Below are 19,544 nucleotides of genomic sequence, written 5' to 3'. Positions count from 1 at the left end.
AGTCAACTCACAACCCACCATTGCTGGAGAAGTCCATGCAGAAAACAGGGGAAGGAGTGCAGGCTGCAGCCAGGGCAAAGACCAGCCCCGTCACGGCCAGCAGGGAAGGGCCCTCAGTCCCACAGGAGTGGACGTCAGCTAGTGACCTGAATGGGCATGGCCTGGAATCTCCCCACAATCTCTAGATGAGGGCCCAGGCCAGCCCACACCCTGACTTTGGCTTCCTGAGACCCTCAGTAGAGGACCCAGCTGAGCCCACTGGACTGCTGACCCATAGAACTGGGAGATGAAAAACGGATGTTGTCGTAAGCTACTAAATTTATGGCAAGTTGCCATGGCAGCAACGGAAAAAGAGCATGTCATGTCAGACTCAGAACAGCCATATGAAATTACTTAGCTCATCGCTTCATTTCTGGGGAAACTGAGGCCCTGAAAGAGAAACACAAGAAAAAAGGCCACACAGCAAGAGGCAGAGAGCAAAGAACCTTTTCTGGGGCAGTGTCCATTCTTAGAGACCCAGGGCTCTAAGCCCAAAACCCAACTGCGGAACACCGCGAGCACTTTTGTGCATGAGCATAATCAATCACTGCTGACTCAGAAAGCCTGCAAATACTTCCCAGCCTATCCCCCTCTCTGTGGGAGAAGCAGGATTCACACAGAGCTGGGCTTTATTTAAAAAACCAGGTGGTCCTCAGGCCAAAGAGTGAGGACCGATGCAGGATTCTGAAAAGCCACAAAACCTAGAGAAGGCTAGTCCTCCAGCCAATGCCATCCAAATACATCCCCCCGCAGCTGTTAGCTCTAATTAGCGGGTTCGAAGGTAACTAATTTCTGCCTGTCAACAAGGAATGGTGGATTAGAAGCAACTGGAGAATGAATGACTGCTCCGTGAACTGAGCCATCACCCCTTCCTGGGCTTACAGGCAAGACAGACCCCAGCCTCAAAAGACCCTGTTACACTCACACCTTCCCTTTCTCCAGCCATGGGGACAGGAGTCTCCTATTTAGCCTCAAATACTTTCAATGAAGGCTGAAAAAGTCAGGGGCAGGCTGATAAAGATGGCAAGGGCACGCAGGGCCCCAGGCTGGGAGTCTTGGCCCCACCGCTGAGCCGCTGACGGAACACTCTCAGCCTCTGTTTTGACTCTCTGCACTTCAGACGCGCAAGCTTGGGGCTTGAACTCTCACCTTCTTTCTGTCCCTCCCTGCTGCAAACAGTCTGACCGCTGTGCGTGTGTCCTTGGTCTTGGTGCACCCTAAGTCCCTTATGCCCAGGTGCTTCTGTGCATGTGGTCCCCACCGTCCCTTCCATTTGGAATGTCCTTTCTTCTCTTCTTCAGTTTGCAAATTCTTACTCGCCCTTTGAGCCCTGCTCAAATGTCCATGTTAACACTGCGAGTGCCTCAGGGAGGCCTTTTCTTCAAAGCATGTGGCTACTCCTTCTGTGCTGCTAGAATATTGCTCACTTTCCTATCATATTTATTTTAATCACATCTCATCAGCAATCGGGGTCTGCCTCTCTCTCTCCCCTGGGCCTTTCTGAGGGTGGCCACTTGGCTATGCAAGGAACCAAGTCCCAGCACTTCTCTCTTTCCCCCTCGGCCCCACGTTTCTCCTCTGTAAACGAGGGGGTTCAGACAGGTTGGGTGGAATCTTGAACCTCCCACCCTCAAGGCTGGGGAACACAGGAGAGCCAAAGAAAATTCAAAAGTCGGGCAAAGGCTGGCAAAGCATGAACTCTCCTCACTCACGGTGCTGCTGAATGGAGACTTCAGGGCCTCCTGGAGTCTGGAGACCATTTGGGTTTGAGGACCAGGCAGGTCTCCTCACCCCAGAGGCTGAGCAGCTGCCTAAGCTCTCCCATGCCGCTAAGCCATTGACTCATTCTGCAGCTCTGAACCCAGCCTTAACCTCTGGCCTCCGGCCGGCAAGCAAACTTGGGCTTGGACCAGGGACCTCCCTGGAAACCAGATGCAGCATCTAACAAGGAGCTTCCCGGGCGGGGAGCGTGGCCCAGAACAATCTCTTGCAGCATGACGTCACCCTTCTCTCGTTATCCCTCAGAGCAGGGCTGGGGTCATGGCCTGCCACACCCTGACCCAGGTCAGCCCCAGGGTCTTTGTGCTCTCACCATGGCTCCCTGTGGAACACATGGCATGGAGGCTTCACAGCACATGCCCCTGGGTTATAAGTCTGACTCTGCCACTTGCCAGCTGTGTGATCCTGGACAGCACTCTGGAGCCTCGAGTTCCTTTCTGCTCTTCATCTCTGCCCCTTCCCTGGTATTTCGCAGACCCTCAGTCTTTCAGAGGCCCCTTTTCCTGACCTCCTCTGATCCCTTCTTCATATCAGGTACAATCAAAATAACAATTACTAAGAACCTTTGCTGAGGACCTTCTGCAGGCCAGACCCTGCAGCAAGCAACTGGATGGGTTCTTAGCCACTGCACACTTGCCACCACCTGTTAGTTCCATTTTATAGTCAAGGAACTCAGAGGCATTCTAGAAAACGGCTCACCCATGGCCTTGCAAGGAAAGTAACTGCCCGAATTCTCCCTGCTCTTCTTCAAGTCTTTGCTTAAATTTTGCTTGTAATTGGTCTCTTCCCTTTTCCAAAGGGTGCTCGCTGGGAGAATCAATGGAGCTAACATGTATAAAAAAGCTTTGTAAGCTGTAAAGTGCAGTGCACAAGTATGTGGCTGCTACATTAAGGTTTCATAACCTCCCGAGCTTTCTGGGTTTCGTACTGCAGCTTTCTTTTTTTTCCCTTTTCTCTCTTTTTTTTCCCTTTTCTCTCTTTTTTTTTTTTAGACAGAGTCTCACTCTGTCATCTAGGCTGGAGTGCAGTGGCGTGATCTCGGCTCACTGCAACTTCTGCCTCCCAGGTTCAAGCAATTTTTGTGCCTCAGCCTTCGAAGCAGCTGGAACTACAGGCATGCACCACCACGCGAGGCTAATTATTTTGTATTTTTAGCACAGATGGGGTTTCACCATGTTGGCCAGGCTGGTCTCGAACTCCTGACTTCAGGGGATCTGTCCGCCTCAGCCTCCCAAAGTACCGGGATTACACGTGTGAGCCACCTCACCCTACATGTAGTCCAGCTTTCTGACCCACAGAAGGACGGCCTCCCTGCTCACCCAGCCTCTGTGCACACCCACCATGAGAGTGGCTCGCCATCTCCTAAGGCGGGGCAACACTTGCCGAGAGAAAGCACCCCTTGGTCCTTGCATGTGCCTTGTGAGACCTACTCTGTGCTCTGGGATCTCAGACTGTCTGTTTGCCTCCTCTGCCATGTGATGTCTCAGAGCCTCAGTTTTCCTGCCTGTAAAATGGGGCTGATGATCCTGGTCTTGCACGGCGGTTGGGAGGATTGATATCACATATAAAGCAGTGGCAGATCACGGGGTCTGCTGAAGGTTGCTTCTTTCACCATTTACACTGTTAACTTCATTTCCACTCTTGTAAAATAGAAGGCAAGGGACAAAATACAACCCAGGAATTTATGATCCAAAAGCGATTTACCCCTTAAACTGCTTTTTACATGCCCTGCCTGTGGCTTCTCTCCCTCAACAGAACAAAAAATGAACAGGAGCCATTTTCCACCTCCCCTACTGTGTGTGGCACAGGGTTCTGCAAACGTCTGATTAAATTATTGGTTAAAAAAAAAGACTTATAAATAGGTATACCCGACAGATAGCTCTTATTAAAAGCCCAGACTATATGAGATGACATAGGGTGTTCAAACTGCATTCCTCAGAAACCCTAGGCTCCTGTAAGTGAGGACTCACAAATGTCTAGTTTGAATCTCATGGATACAGACAGTGCTATGGTGTTAGTAATAACAGCTCCAGAGCAGTGAACACACTTGCAAACTACGAGGCTTTTGCTAAATTCTTCACAAGCATTAACTCAGTCAATCCTCACAGTAACTCCTTGAGGTAGCTATCTAGTGTCATTTCCCCTCTTCTAACAGATGAAGCGATTGAGGCACAGAGAGGTTAGGTAATTTGCCCAAGGACACACAGCTAGTAAGTGGCAGAGCTGGGATTTGAACTCACCCATCTGACTCTAGAGAATGCATTCTCCCATAATATGCTACTTCACAAAATCATCGCCCCTCAGCAGGCTCTTCGAGCAGCACTGCAATCCATAACTCCCAATTTTCAAGACTTCTGTTCACCATGACTATCTCATTAATTGACATCCTATTTATTGTTAAAAACTTGAACTTATGAAAGAGAATTATAATAACAGACCCTTGTTTTCTATGTTGGGGTTCCAAGTAAGATTTCATTTGAAAAAGGAGCCCATTGTGACAGAAACTGAGAAGACCACCAAGATTAAGTATGGGAGGGAACCCCAAGGATGACCGCATAACCACCCTTCCCACCCCTTCAACCTGGCCAGGCCCTTGACTCGGGCAGGACTTCACACCCAGGCAGACTTCACACACCAGCACCCAGGGGCTGCTGCCTTCTGAGGCTGCCTTGTCGGCAGGTGTGCCTTCCAGCATTTCAGAGGATCTGGATGAAGTGGGCATCCTTCATGAAAACCCTGCTGCACTGTGCCAGGAGAGGCCTTTTGGAACTGGCCTCAGAGCTAGTACTGGATCTTCCTCTGGTCACCTCGGGCCTCTCCGGCCTTTGGGTCCGGAAACCTTTCAGGGACCATGGAGGCGGTATCTATAGTGGACCACCTGCTTTCTCAGGATGCTATCTGCCAGCCAAAAATGACCCCAAGAGCTCAAACTTCCTGGCCTATGCAAGCCTCGTGAAAGATTCTGGTGTCCTTTCCACTTGTGCTTAATTACTGAGCATGATGGGGAGGCTCACTACCTTACAAGACAACCCTGCTGGACGCATCTCTCAGTGTGAGAAAGTCTCACTGTAAGAGAGGACAGCAGAACCTAAGGTTCCTGAGCAGATTCTGTAAGATAGAATTGTTTAATATGTGTGTGTGTGTGTGTGTGTGTCTTTTCTTAATTAAAATCTTACAAGAAAGCCTCAAATGTCAAGTTCTTGGCTTATGCCTTGACCTGGAGATTTTGGGCCCTATCCAGGGCTCTAACCCAACCCTGTGCATGCAGAGAATGGGTCTGTTTACATAGAGACCAGTCACATCATCCTGAAAAACAACCTCAACTCGGAGACACTCACTGTGCCAGAAAACAACCAAAGATCAGGCCTCTCCAACACAGGGAAGCACCACAATTCTTAGATGCAAGCTCAGAATTCCCCGACACATGGCTCAGTGGCCGCCTTCATCTCTAGAAGGCTGGACAGTCTTGGGGCATTCTCAGGGAACCAGATGAAACACATTAACAATTCGTTGCTCAGAAATTATTATGAGTTTATTGTCCTGCTGACCCTGAGTATTATAAGCATGGATAATAAATTCTCCAAGGGCCATTCCTGAGCATAGCCAGGCAATCTAAGGAAGTGTAAACCTTCTGCATGAGATTGTCCCTTTGTTACTGCAATAGTGTGTGCCGTTCCTTCTCTCTACAGTTTTTCATCATTCCCTGGCCATGTGGACCCAGGCAAACGGACAGTCTCTGTAGGTTGTCCAGTTCTGAGCACCTGCATTAAGAACATTTCCATCCTGAAGATTTATACTCCACTGTGTATCCTTATTTGACAGCTGGAGAGTCAGGAAGCTCTCAAAGGGATGAACTAGAAAGAGGCAAGAACCATTCCTATAGACATCCTCCCTCTGGTCCTAGCTCCATCATTCTTACTGGCTTAACAGTCATGTCGCCACTCTGAACCTGTTTTCTCTTCTATTAACAAAATAAAACTGGATAACTATGCCCAAAGGGACATTCAGCAAATTGCATGCAATGAGGCACATAAAGAAGGCACCGCACAGCAGAGCTGAGAGCCTGGGTGCTGGAAACTGCCTGGGTTAAAATTCTTGCTCTGTTGCAGACCAGCTGTGTGACCTTAAGTCCTTACCTTAACCTCTTTGTACCCTAGTTTCCTGATCTGCTGAGTACAGACAAAAAAAACAGCATCTATGTCTCAGGGTGATTTTTCAGACGAACTGAGTTAACACATACAAAGGGTCTATGACAGCACCTGGTACACAGGGAGCTCTATGAAGCCTCTTATGTAGCAGTGTCTGTTTGCCTCAGCCCCCAGCACAAAGTACAAGATTGACAATATTCTTTTTGAAAACCTGACTCAGCCCTGGTGTCTGCATTATCTCTCAGACTCCTCACGGTGCTCAGTGATGAAGAGACCGTCGCCACCACTTGTACAGGTGAGAAAACCGGGGCTCAGATCAGAGGGCAGGGTCAGGGTGGAGGTGGACTTGAGGTCATTCTCTCTTCTTGCTGTGCCATGCTGCCTCTCTGGTTCTGCCATCTGCACCCACCAAATGCCATTGACCACTCTGAGAACCCTGACACTGGGAAGTTCCAGACTAGCCAGACCTCTGGTTTATTCTGCACTGAGCCACCATGCTATAGCCACAGCTGGAAGGCCACCACACTACACAGGCGAAGAAGCAGCTAAGCCTGTTGTCATGCCTTGACCCCTTGATGTTTAGGCACCTTTCTGTGGCGGCTTCGTCACCCCACACAGCTGACAATAATCGTACTAGAGTACTAGCTGATCTTGGTACCTCCCACCCCCGCTTGCTCTAAAACTCTCCCTAGCTCCCTACTGTTTACAGATCAAATCAGTTCACCTGGAGGTACAAATCCAAATTAAATGCACTCCTTTTCAAGAGGCTTTCCAGCCTTATTCCCTCCTACCATCCCTCTGGTGTGGCTGGGCCAGTCTCCTCTTGGCTCCCTGGACTAGCATGTTCTTCTGGGAAGAGCACTTGGATGGGAGACCTCAGCGCCACTGGTTCCAAACCACTCCAGAGCAGTCATAGGTGGGAGAACAGCCTGAGACCTAGCTGCTTAAAACCCACACAGCTCAATGAAGACCTGCGTCTCTACACCCTGAGAACCACTTGGAAGGGCAAATACTCTTAGCTACAGTTTTGAACTACTTGCTGATCTTACCCTAAACATACAAGTCCAGAGAAATGATCTCAAGTGCTTAGATAATTCAAGTATCCTTGGATCGTGACACTTCTCTCCAATGGCGTATCTTTCAAGTAAAATCCACATCTTTCACAAGGCCCCTGCCTACCCGACTTCCCATCGCCTTCTGCACCCCACTCACAATGGCTTCCTTACCTCTCTACCAACCCCACAAAGGCCTCCAGCCTCAGCACGAAGGGCTTTTGCCCCCGCTGTTCCCTCTGCCTTGAATGCCCTTCCCCTTGGGATGTCTGGTCATCCTTCACATTTCAGTCAAGTTCACCTCCTCAGAGAAGCCTTCCCTAATCACCCTGTCTGAAGTGCGTCTTCCACCAGTCATTTTGTATCACATTGATTTTTTTATTCTTCTTTTCCATAAACTATAATTATGGTGTTCACTTATTAGTCTGTTTACTGTCTGCCTCTCCCCAGCACAAGGAGTCTGTTCACTGCTGCATGTGGAGCTCAGAGAGCAGCACCCAGCTCAGAATAGGTACCTGATACACACCTGTACTCATGGAATGCGTGGACTACCAACACAGCTTTCCTCTTTGGCTGTATCCTATGCCTGACAGCCTCATCCCCATTTGAAAAGCTGGGGAAAGTGAGGCCCAAATACCTCAAGGAAATCCAGACTCAAGCTGGAACAAAGACTTCACTCCTCTTCTGGGGCTCAGCTGGTCAAGGAAACCTGCTGCTGACATTTCACCGAAGAACTCCGACGATAAGACTCTCTTCTATTAGCGAGAATTATATTCACACCTCCTACAGGGAGAAACCCTGATTTTATGAAGGTAAAACCACATTGTGATTAACACTTAATCAGAATCTTATCTACGTTACAGCTCTGCAAGGTAAAAAAAATAGTTGGGGGGTCTTAATATCATGCTAGTAATGTTACAATGAGTGTGTTCCTGACACGATTTTCTTATTAGGGTCCTTCCATGTAAATTTTATTGCATTTAATTAAAAATTATTGCTAAAAGAAACAGCTGCAGATGGTCTTATTTTAAGTCAGAAAATTAAAAACTGAGTATTCTCATCAGTCAATTGCAACAAGAAGCACAGCCACATGCATTAGGATGTGATGGTTTTGAGATTATAATAATTTTCATGGCATTTCTAGGTCCTTTCAGTGAAACTTAATGAAAGCTCTGCATGAGTTCATTTGTCAAAAACAGAATAATAAGAAGGCTCCTGGCTTACAGGCAGATATAAAGATACCAATGAATACCACAGCTAGGATATGCCAAAAATCCAGCCACGCAGCTCTCAGCACCAATGGAACCAGTCAGCAGGAGGCTTAGCTGCAACTCTGTCACATTCCCACCGAGGATTGATAGCTGAGGCTGTAAATCACCTCGGTTTTACAATGATGTGTTATTTGTTGCTGCAGCGCTGTCTATGGTAGTAAAAAATATATAAAAGTCAGGTTTCACTCTCTTAGAGAATCACCTCACAAAATATTTATGCATTCTAAGGATTCTGGGGGTGCACTGACAGGTGGGGAGGAGGAAGGAGGGGATGCTTATGCTAGATTTTGTGCTAGATTCCAGAACTGCAATTGCAGTCACTATTCTAGGTCTGGATGGCCCATACAATGACCTCCCCACAACTTTATTGCTTGGCTTGTCTCCTTTACTCTTAAAGACTGAATTCCTATTATTTCTTGCTGTGTCCTTTACTGGAAACCAACTCAAATCTTTTATTTGGACCAGACTGTAAGAGACAAAAGAATGAAAAGAGAAATGCAAAGGCAGATGCAATCTAGCTCTGGAGTTCATCAGCGTTGGAGAACTATGGTTGCTGTAGACATCCTGGTGGCAGAACGCCGTTCCTCCCCTGGCTGCAGCCACAGCCCCAGGTTGGTCATTCTCTCTTGAGGGGACCACTACAACCATCTCTTCACAAATCTCCCAGCTTCCCATCCCTCCATCCCCTCCATTCTCCACCCTGCCAGCAAAGTATCCATGCAATGCATCATCCACACAACGGCGCTCCCCTGCTGAAAATCGCTATGGACTCCCCCCTGCCCAGGGGATGGCGTACACACTTGTCACACCGATACACAAGGCATTCTCAGCTGGGCCTGCCCTGCCTTCCCAACTCCATGCACCTGAGCTCCAGCTGAACACTTCAAGGTCCTTTCGACCCTCCAGACTCACACGCAGGCTTTTCCTCTTCCTGGACTGTCTCCATCATGAACTCCTGCTCCCCATCAAGACCCACCTCAGCTGGGCGTGGTGGCTCACACCTGTAATCCCAGTATTTTGGGAGGCCGAGGCAGGTGGATCACCTGAGGTCAGGAGCTCAAGACCAGTCTGGCCAACATGGTGAAATTCTATCCCTACTAAAGATACAAAAATCATCCAGGCAAGGTGGTGGGAGCCTGTAATCCCCTACTTGAACCTGGGAGGCAGAGGTTGCAATGAGCCAAGATCGTGCCATTGTACTCCAGCCTAGGCAACAGAGTGAGGCTCCATCTCAAATTAAAAAAAAAAAAAAAGACCCACCTCAAATATCCTACAGATACTGAAGGCTCCCCTACTGCCCACTCTATAGCCAACTGGACATACCACTAACCAAGCTTTATCACTTTATCACCCTAGGCTCTAACTGCCTCTCTATCCATCTTTCTCCTCAGCCAGCCTAAAAACTCCGGAGGGCAGAGATCTGAGTACCTCTACTACCTAGAACAGTGCAGACAATCAGCAGATACTCAGGGAATGCTAGCAGACTGAGTGAGGGAGCTGGCTGGGCTCACTCACAATGTTCTACTGTTACACTCAGAAATGAGAGAGAGAGATGGTGTTTGTGTTTAGTCCTTAAGCCTTTCAACTCTATCTCCTCCACAGAATCATCTTCCCTGTCTGCAGATGATGTGACCTATTTTCCAGAATAAAGGTATCGAGGTACCTTCTGAATGAAGGAAGACATTTTCATTGGAGTCCTATTTCTTGTACGTTCTCTCCTCTTTCTCCTGCCTCCATGTCAAAAGCCTACTTTCCCTGCAGTGTCTACTAAAGTGTCACTTTGTCCACGAAGCCATCCTGCCCGCCTCCGGGCTCCTACTCTTAGGGTCCTGAGCCTTTTCTACCTTGCATTTCAGTGACTTGGGTCTCAGTCCTCTTCCCACCCCAAGACTCTCAGTCTACTGAGGCCAGCAGTGGTACCTGGTCCCCCTCTCTCTCCTTCCACACATCACTCCATGCAATCCTTGCCCAAAATGAGTCATTTCACAAATAGCCATCACCAGTGAGCCAACACATTCACCTCCTGGGTCTTCCTGCTCCCTCTCCTCATATGCATGCTGCATAACATGGCCCAAACACAAACTCCTGGGCATGGAATTCGAGCTACATTTCAATCATAAGCTGTAACAACCCCGGGCTGGCGGAGCAGAATCCTGAACTGCTCTGTCTGCAATGCACAAGCACACATGAGCTGCTGCCCTGGGTGGGTGGGATCTTCTGAGGTTCTCTTAATGAGCATTTCATCCCAAACAGATGGCATGCTCCAAACTGAGAACTCCTGGGTGCTCCTCAGGCACAGCTGTCCACACAAGGGCAGGGGTCCCCACAGTGGCCTGCAGGAGGGAAAGACATCTGAGTACCTCATTAGCAAGTCCCAGGAAAGCTCGCCTATTGATGAGTTGCCAATAGAGCGACAAACCCACCAGCCAGCAGAAAAGAAAGGTGTCCTTTCACTTTTCCTTGACTCTCTTGAACCAATAAGCAATGTTAACACTTTGGGGGTGGCTGTGCCACCCCGTCTCTTGCAAGCAGGACACTCAACAGGTTTGGATTAAGAATACCAGAAAATGTGGCAATTTTTGACCACAGGAAACAGGCAGTAGTGGAAACAGCATTGGATTGAAAGTCAGACAGACTTGGCTTCTCACCTTGGTTTGGCCACGATAGTTCATGTCATGTCACCAAGCCTGTTTTCTCATCTGGAAAATGGGAACTGGAAATTCCTACCTAACTAACTGTAAGTTGTAAGTGAAATAACAACTGCAGTCATAATAATAGAGACAGGGAGTTTTATTATGATTATGGAATCATAAAACCCCTAGCCTTGCTGTCTTTGGTGTATGAGGCAGCTAATGACTCCAAATCAATACTGCGCAGATGTTGCCGGCAGCCCTGAACCCATCTCATGAGAAGTCAGAGGTACAGTTCCTGCCACATCCCATGGCAAAAGCTTGCAAATTCACGGTCCTGGTTTTACCGATGTGATGTAAAGCCCTAAACGTTAAGTCAAACACATGCAGAACAGTTGTTGGGTGTGTATGAGACAGAGATAGAGACAGACAGACAGAGAGAAATACACAGCAAGAGGAACCAGATTCTCCTCCCAGATTCCATACCTCAGGAATCAAACTCAAATCCTGCATCCACCACTGTGTGACCTCGGTCATGTCACTTAATAACAGCTAATGCTTACTGATCATTTTACCATGTGCTGTATTAACTCCTGTAGTCTTAATGACATTCCAAGGCAGGTACAATGATCATCTCCGTTTACAGATAAGGACACTGAGGTACAGAGAGGTCAGAAACTTGTTCTAGGTCACAAAGACAGTAAGTGTAGACCAATACCCAGGCAGCTTGGCTCCAAAGCCTATGTGCTTAGCCGTGGTGCTTTCACAGGCTCTCCTCGGGCCACAGTGTCCTCATCTGTAAACAGAAAAAGCTACCATAAATGTGTCAAGAACAATATGCACTAATAGACCAGGGCAGTGGGGAAAGGGGCAAAGGGGAAGAGGGGAAGAAGAGGAGAGGGAGAGAGGGAGAGAAGGACAGAGCCGAAGAGAGGGGGAGAGAGAGAGAGAAAGGAGAAAAAGCCAGTGTAGCAACATGTGCATGGTATAATCTGGGTGATGGGCACATGGGCGTTCACACTAAAACTCTTAACTTCTCAACAAGTGTGAACATTTTCATAACAAAATGTTGGGGAAAAGTGGCCTCAGGGATCTGTGCTGATGTATAATGCTGACTGCTATCATGTAACACACAAACATATGATGATGAAGATTTAAATGAGACATTTAGGACAAGTGAGTTTGTGTCGTGTTTTGCGTAAAACAGGTATGTAATGACTATATACAAAGCACCCGGCACTGTGTTGCTAAAAGCAGGTATTTAATAAATGATATTTCTTTCCCCTTGTGAAGCTCAAAATCACCAACTCATCAGTATACATTTATTAAGCTTCTAGTGTATAACCAACATATCAGGGTGTTATTAGATATTCAGAAGTGAAGACTGGGTTCCCCTAGCCAAGACTACTGGTCAGTGACTTGGGACATAAGACAGCCTATCTGGAAACTAAGGATGTTGGACTAGACCTCTGCTGAAAACTTTTTTTTTTTTTAAGTGAGAGTCAATTCAGGGAAAAAAGAATGCTTCAGGGGCACATTTCATTTAATTTTTCTTTTCAATCAGGTCTGCTTTGTCACCGAGGCTGGAGTGCAGTGGCGTGATGACAGCTCAATGTAGCCTGAAATTCCTGGCTCAAGTGATCCTCCTGCCTCAGCCTCCTGAGCAGTTGGGACTACAGGTGCGTACCACCGTGCCCGGCTATTTATGTATGTGTGTGTGTGCATACATATATATATACATATATATGTATGCACACACACAAACACATATATGTAGAGATGGGAGTCTCATTATGTTATCTAGGCTGGTCTCAAACTTCTGGCTTCAAATGATCCTCCTGCCTTGGCCTCCCAAAGTATTGGGATTACAGGCATAAGCTACTGCACTCAGCCCAGGTATACATTTTAAACTAAAGAATGATAAAACCTTCTTTTGTATACCATTGAAAAAATGGACACAGGTAATAAATTTGTTTTATAAAAGACTGGTAACAATATTACTATAGCTACTAACATGCTACTATCTATGCAAATCTCAAAGAAAGTAACTACACAGAAGAAACTTTACAATCATCCATTAGACCCTGAGCTGCTGCTCACTCAGTTTCAGGGTCACTAAGGGCTCTCTGAATTCTATTATATGCCGTTTCTTGAAGGGAGATACTTTTAGTAGAAAAAGGGCTTGGATTTAAGTAACAGTGAATCACACCACGAGAGAGTTACTCCGTTCTTAGTCCTTTTGGATTCTTCTGGTTTTGCCAGGTAGAAAGTCTCCATGTGGCGTAAACATGTCTTTAACACCTCTCCCTGTTTAACAAAGAGACCAGCCTTCCAGTTCCCAGCCTTGGCAAGGAATCACCTCAAGCTAGTCTTTACCCATGTTGTTTCACTGTTCTATCTTATTGTTACAATTGCCTTCTATTTATGGCAACTGATACTGTTGCTCCATTTCCCAATAGTGACAAAAAGTTGCCGTTACATTTTTCTAAATAAAAAAAATAAAAAAGATGTGCTGATTTAAAGAAAAACAGCAAGTCAAAGTATAGGTAGTATAATGGAAATGGTAAATGCAGTCCAGGAAAGGTGAAAGGTTGAGAAATACACAACTGCTCCAACCTCACCATTTTATAGATGGGCAAATTGTGGCTCAGCCTCTTCCAAGGTCCCATAACAAGTGCGGGGACCTTAGGCTTTGAATCCATGTCTGGTGCACTGACCTGCCTTCAGTCAGAGCTATGGGTATTTATTTTGGCTTCTGCCTCTAATCCTCACACTAAAGCAAGGTATGGGGCAGGACAAGTAGCAGAAGGAGGAAGGAACTGCCTCCTCACCCTCTCATCCCATCCAACTCCAAGTACCCCTGGGCATAGGTCTCAGATCAGCAGCACTCCCTCCACTCTGTACTCAAAGCCCCCATTCAGGCAAACAAGCAGGGTCCCCCAGCCCCTCGGCAGTCACTCATGCCTCTCGGCAATATGCGTCTCAAACCTCCCTTGCCCAGACCTGCTCCAGCCCAAAGTGGGGATTTTTCTCCCCCTTTGCTTTCATCTGTTTCATGCAGGAAAGCGGAAGAAAGCTTTGCTCACTGATTGATGTACAACAGGATGTGGTTCCTGCATGGGAGATTTATCCCAGTCAGTCTGGCCTTTGGCGAAACAGCAGCAGAGTAGTGCAAACGTGCTTTTGAAATTCAGAGTCTAACAGTTCAAGACACTCAACCAAGGCCCTAGGCTGTAGCATCAAATGTGAGCTAATGCAAAGAAAGCACCTAGCACAGTGCTTGGCACACAGTAAACAGTCACGATCCAGGAGCTTTAGCGTTGTCTTAGATATTTTACTCCCTATTGTCATAACTGTCTGGATGAAAAGGCCTTTTTGTTTTGTTTTTTGCACAAAGTACAGATCAAGGCAACAGGTCTTTCACATATAGCCAAGCAGCCTGTGCACTGCACACCCCAGGTGGCACCACACCTAGACCAAAAGGTGAAGAAGTTACCCTTGGGATTGTACAATGCACAGCCTGCACAACCCGACCTGGTATCCCCTCACATAATTCACTACAGATTCCTGATCCAGAAGTCAAGAAGTCTGGGTTTGGACACTGATTTCTCCAGTAACTTACTGAGAGACCTTACGCAAGTGACTTTTCCTCTCTGTGTCACAGTTTCCTCTTCAGGAACAGGACTTGTGTCTGAAGTTTCCTCCAGCTATAAAATTCTGTGATTCTACAGAGGCAGATTTCAATTTTTGAAGGGCTGTCACACAAAAGATGAAATCAGCTCCCTCACCTGGCTTGAGAGAGAAGAACCATGAGTTGGGGAGGGATATTAGAGGGGAACAGTATATGCCTCAGTCAGAAAGAAACTCTTCTTCATGATCAGAGGACCCAGCACCCGATGAGGCAGCACTGGGAGTGATGGGTTCCCTGTGGCTGGAGGATTTCAAGCACCTGTTAGAGGTGAGCAGACTCTTTCAGCACAGAGTTTATTGTTGCAAAGCTTGGTTCTGCTTTCCTCAGTGCTAGGAGGCACTCGGCTGGGGACGGGTCTTGTCCACTCACGCCGATTGTTATTAATGCAATGAACTGTTGGCTCTGCCTCTCTACCCCTCTTGCAGCTCGCACGAGTCCACATTTTCCAAATTAAACTCAGTCCCTCGGGCTGTGCAGGTGTTTACCTTTGCTCTGACAAACAAATCTTTTCATCCTAGAAAGAACTAATAAATAAATCGCCTTACCCAGACTCGGGGTAGGGAGAAGATGGAGCTAGGATGCGAAACCATGCAAAATACTCATGAGAATTATCCATACAAACACTTCTAGCAGCTCTACTCCAACAACAGCTAATGCTAATTGCAAATCATCCTTATCTAGGCAAGACGGCGGGTCCCCTAGGAATTCCCAGCAGCAGCAGCTGTGTAGGACTGGTTCAAGCGTCTGCACATGAGGGAAAAGAATCACAGGGTTTCTTTTAAAATCACAACCATTTGGTTTTTCGTTAATTCAGATCAGGTGGCACCAAACAGTGCAGCTAGTTTAGGGCAAACTGCATCCCATTTAAATTGTGTCCACAATTCCATGAGGAATGGCAAGATTTGGCACTTATCCACTCGGGATGATCAACGAGGGGCATTCAGTCAGTCTTGGGAAGGTGGGGTCAGAACACCCCCACTGTTGTTCAATAACTTCGGTGTCTCACTCTCACTTCCAAAGTGAATCAATTTAAAAAAAAAAAAAAAAAACAAGCTTGGATGTAGCTCTTCAAGACTTCCATTCAGAAATGTAGCTCAGGGCACCATCAGCTCTTTAAACCATTTAAATAGTCTTTTCTAGTTCCCTGTTGCATATAGTGTATATTTATTCAACAAAAAGGTATCAATCCGAATTTAGGGTCTTTTCCTGATGTGAAAGATATTTAGTTTGGCAAGATTCCAGGACCTTCTCTCTTGGTGACTGTCTCAGAGAGGAGTACCAAAGCCATCTACCTAGGAGATAATGAGAACTGTCTCCCAAATAATGTAAACAAAAATGCTCTTACATGTACCATATTTGGCATTTTATACACTGCTTCCACACAGAATATCTACTCTGATTTTCTTTTGTTTTGAGACAGAGTCTCGCTCTATCACCAGGCTGGAGTGCAGTGGCATGATCTCGGCTCACTGCAACCTCCGCCTCCCAGGTTCAAGTGATTATTCTGCCTCAGCCTCCCAAGCAGCTGGGACTACAGGCGCACGTCACCATGCCCAGCTAATTTTTGTATTTTTAGTAGAGACGGGGTTTTACCATGTTGACCAGGATGATCTATTGACCTTATGATCCGCCCGCCTCAGCCTCACAAAGTGCTGGGATTACAGGCGTGAGCCATGGCACCCGGCCTTACTCTGATTTTCTTAAACCCCCTACCGTGAGGTAGCATGAGTCCCATTTCATGGATGAAGTAACTGAGGTTCAGAGATATAAAGCCACTCACCCCAAGTCAACACAGCTAGTAAGAAACAGAGCCTGAGGCTGGAAAGCAAGTCCATCTGTCCCCCACACCCATGCTGCCTCTTGGATAGTTACAGCTGCCGAACCAAGAAAGGAAAAAGAACGTCAGGTACCTTTCCATGTCCTGGTCTGCGCTCTGCTGTTTGCTTTCAAAGGCGTTGAAGCTGCTCATGTCCACGTAGCCATCATTTTCGTTTGCTGTGGACAGGGCTCTGCTCTGATCTTCAAACAGCTTCGTGAACGCGCCAGCCCTGGCAGGTCTCCGGGGTGGAATCTGGATATTCTCATAGTCCGAGTTCATGGCTGGAATGTTCTCATAGTCTGAAGTGTCAGCGCTGGGGAAGGAGATGGACCGTGGCTTGGTCAGTGGCAAGGGCAGGAAGGGCGGCCGGGAGCGGTCTTCGAAGGACTCCACTCTGGACACGGTCCTGCTGAAGGGGACACCTTTCCTCTTGCCATCTCTATAAAAGATGAGGGAGGAGGGGGATTCAGAAGCCCGGAGCTTCCCAGTCCGAGACTTAAGCTGAGGGGAGTTACTGAGGCTTCTCCGGTCAACTTCCAGAATCCTGGAAGGCCCGTGGTAGCTGGATTCTGAAGAGGACCTAGAGGAAGACACGTTCACATCCACGTGCAATTTGTTCTCGGTCTTCTTCTTAAAAGTCAGCGCCAGGAACCGCTTAAAGGATGACTTCTTCTTCTTGCACTTGTCTGGGGAGTCGCTCTCGATCAGGAGCGAGGGAGAGCTCTTTGTGATGGGCTTCTTGGTGATGCAGGCCAGGTCAAAAGGAGGTGGGATGTCGACCATGGAAGAAGGCGTGGAGGTGCCGCTGGACGGAAGGTGGTTTCTCTGGGAGAAACTCCCAGAGGAGCCGATCACACACGACAGAGAGAGATTGTCCTCTTTCCTCTTTATCCTATGGTCATCCAACCCCGACCCCTCAGGCTCCTGGTACACGGAGACCGGAATCTCTCGGCCTTCCACAGAGAACGACCGAGGGTATAAAGTAAAGGCCCTGGGCTTTGCTGGCAAGGCCCTGCTGGCTTCCAGGGGCTTCCCCTCCAATGACAAAAGCGTCTTTCCCACTTCCTCTGCAGCACCTCCAATGCCAGGGACTGACAAGCCTGCCTCAGGTCCGGTTTCTTCAGGGACGGTTTCTGGGACATAGCCAGCCACCTTCCCAGAGTGGGGCCGGGTCCTCGTGCTGGTGTTCTTCCTGTCCGCAGAGACCAGGCCACCCTCTGACTCACAGTTCATTTCTTCTTTCGAGCCATAACCACCCAGGGTGTCCAATGCAGCCTGCCCTCCTTCTCCAGGGGCCGCCTGACCCGGCAGGCCCACTCCCATCACATAGGGGTTGGCCAATGCATCATCCAAGGTCTCCTCCTCCAGTACGACCACCACATCAGGGGCTGTGGGACCCTCTGCCGCTCTACCCTGCACAGAGCCACATGAAGGCCCCACCACAGGGTTCTCCTCCGCACACAGCCCCGACTTTGGTGCCTGCTCTGATTCTAAACCTTTCGCTGATTCAGAAAGAGGAGAACAGCTCTCGCTGCAAAAAGAGGTGCTCTCGGTTGGGAAGAACTCATAGGGGCTTCCTGTGAGGGAAGTCACAAAGTCCTCTGTGCAGTCATTCTCAAAAGGGACGATCTGGCAGCTCTCCTCGGTGGGCTCATCCTGTGCGTGGTCCTCCTGGGTGGCGGCTGCCACTTCTTGGTTGGTTTCCTCCTCGTGGTCAGGTGGTTCACCGAGGTCGACCTGTTCCCCACCTGTGACACCTGTGGCCTCTTCACATCCCTCCTCAAGAACCTCAGGGCTGTCTGTGGCCGTCTCTGCCTCCTGGACCCCCGTGGCCGGCTCCTCCTTCTCAGAGGGCTCCTCGCTGGCTTCCTCAGCATCCTGTCCCATGTCCTCCGTGGGCCTGCCAGAACCCAGATCCTCATCTGCCCCTGCTGGGTCTGTGCTGGCACAGCCTTCCTCATCATCCTCCTCTGCCTCCCCGGGGGTGTCGGGGGGCTCGTGCTCCTCTCCATGGATGTGAGGCAGCAGGAGGTCGCTCTGGAAGACTGCCTCTCCAGCCCAAGAATCACCGTCCTCCAGGCTGCTCTCCCTGTGTGGCTGCACCAGCTTCTCTTCCTCCTCACATCCGGACACCTGCTCCAGTGTCCCTGGTTCATCAGCGTGGCCCTCCCCTTCATCCTCAGGAGCCAGGTCTGTGCCTTCCTCACCCTCCCTGCTCAGCACTCCTGCCCCTGGAGCAGCAGGGGCCACCGAATCCTCACCAGCTCCCGTCCCCTTCAGGCCACATGCCTCGCCTCCCTCCTCACTCTCCTCTTCCTCTTCCCCAGAGGCCTCCGGAGACAGCAGGGCTGCATTTCCCGCACTGCCCCCATCCTTGGGTTCATCCTCCTTCAGCGGAGCCCTGGGGACTACGATGTAATCCTCATCAGTCTCTGACTCAGAGCACTTCCGGATGGACCGGGGCCCTTCATCAAGCCCCCTGTCTACACAGAGCAGCCGCCCATTGCTGCATTTGTTCAAGCTGTCATTCAGGTACACACTGGCTCTCCACTCGTTTGGGGCAGTCAGCCTGGGCTTGGGGGCAATGGGGGGCTTCGGACCCCTGAACATGGAGTTCGGACTATGAAGACTATCAGGCCCGGGTGAGGAAGGGAATTTGGGCACAGTCACTGGCGTCAGTGGACTGGTAGTCTTTGGCTTGGGAGCAACAGGTGGTTTTGGCGAATCTAGAGGACAAAAATAGAGAAAAGGAGAAAAAGTACGATTAACTTTGTTTCCATTCAGAGTCTCCTACACACCACTTGCAGGGGACGTTGCAGATGGTTCCGTCCGCCCATGTGAAGCCCATCTCCCGTGCTTTGTGTTAGGCTTATGCCCCCAACCAGAATCTTTAAAACCCCTTGATTTTCCACTAAAGATTCATTCTACAAAGTGAACAGACCTTTCTTCTACACACAGCCCAACTAACGAAATCAACCAAATGAAATCCTGCGCTCCTCAAATGAAGTGTCCGGGTCAGTGCATTCATTCATCCAGCAGCTACTGATAAACACTTCCTATGAGCCAGAGACCACGAGAAAAGGCTGAACTTGCCGTCACCCTCCCTGCTGCCCTC

At 48.6% G+C, this 19,544-nt stretch overlaps 1 protein-coding gene across 2 annotated transcripts in view; it reads right to left on the bottom strand.

Moving 5' to 3' along the window:
- LOC105517915 (FYVE, RhoGEF and PH domain-containing protein 5) overlaps positions 1–19,143 on the bottom strand; it is a 116,738-nt gene extending 97,595 nt beyond the window's left edge. For both annotated transcript variants that reach the window (XM_011950680.1, XM_011950681.1), the window contains exon 1: positions 16,521–19,143. In XM_011950680.1, coding sequence (XP_011806070.1) covers positions 16,521–19,039 — 2,519 coding nt within the window. In that variant the 5' untranslated portion in view covers positions 19,040–19,143. The remainder of the gene's footprint in view (positions 1–16,520) is intronic.
- Positions 19,144–19,544: the final 401 nt, after the last annotated feature.

Source organism: Colobus angolensis, unplaced genomic scaffold, assembly GCF_000951035.1.
Source record: "Colobus angolensis palliatus isolate OR3802 unplaced genomic scaffold, Cang.pa_1.0 Scaffold31, whole genome shotgun sequence".
Taxonomy (NCBI): domain Eukaryota; kingdom Metazoa; phylum Chordata; class Mammalia; order Primates; family Cercopithecidae; genus Colobus; species Colobus angolensis.
The sequence above is the reverse complement of the archived record's forward strand: the minus strand, read 5'-3'. Positions and strand labels throughout refer to the sequence as shown.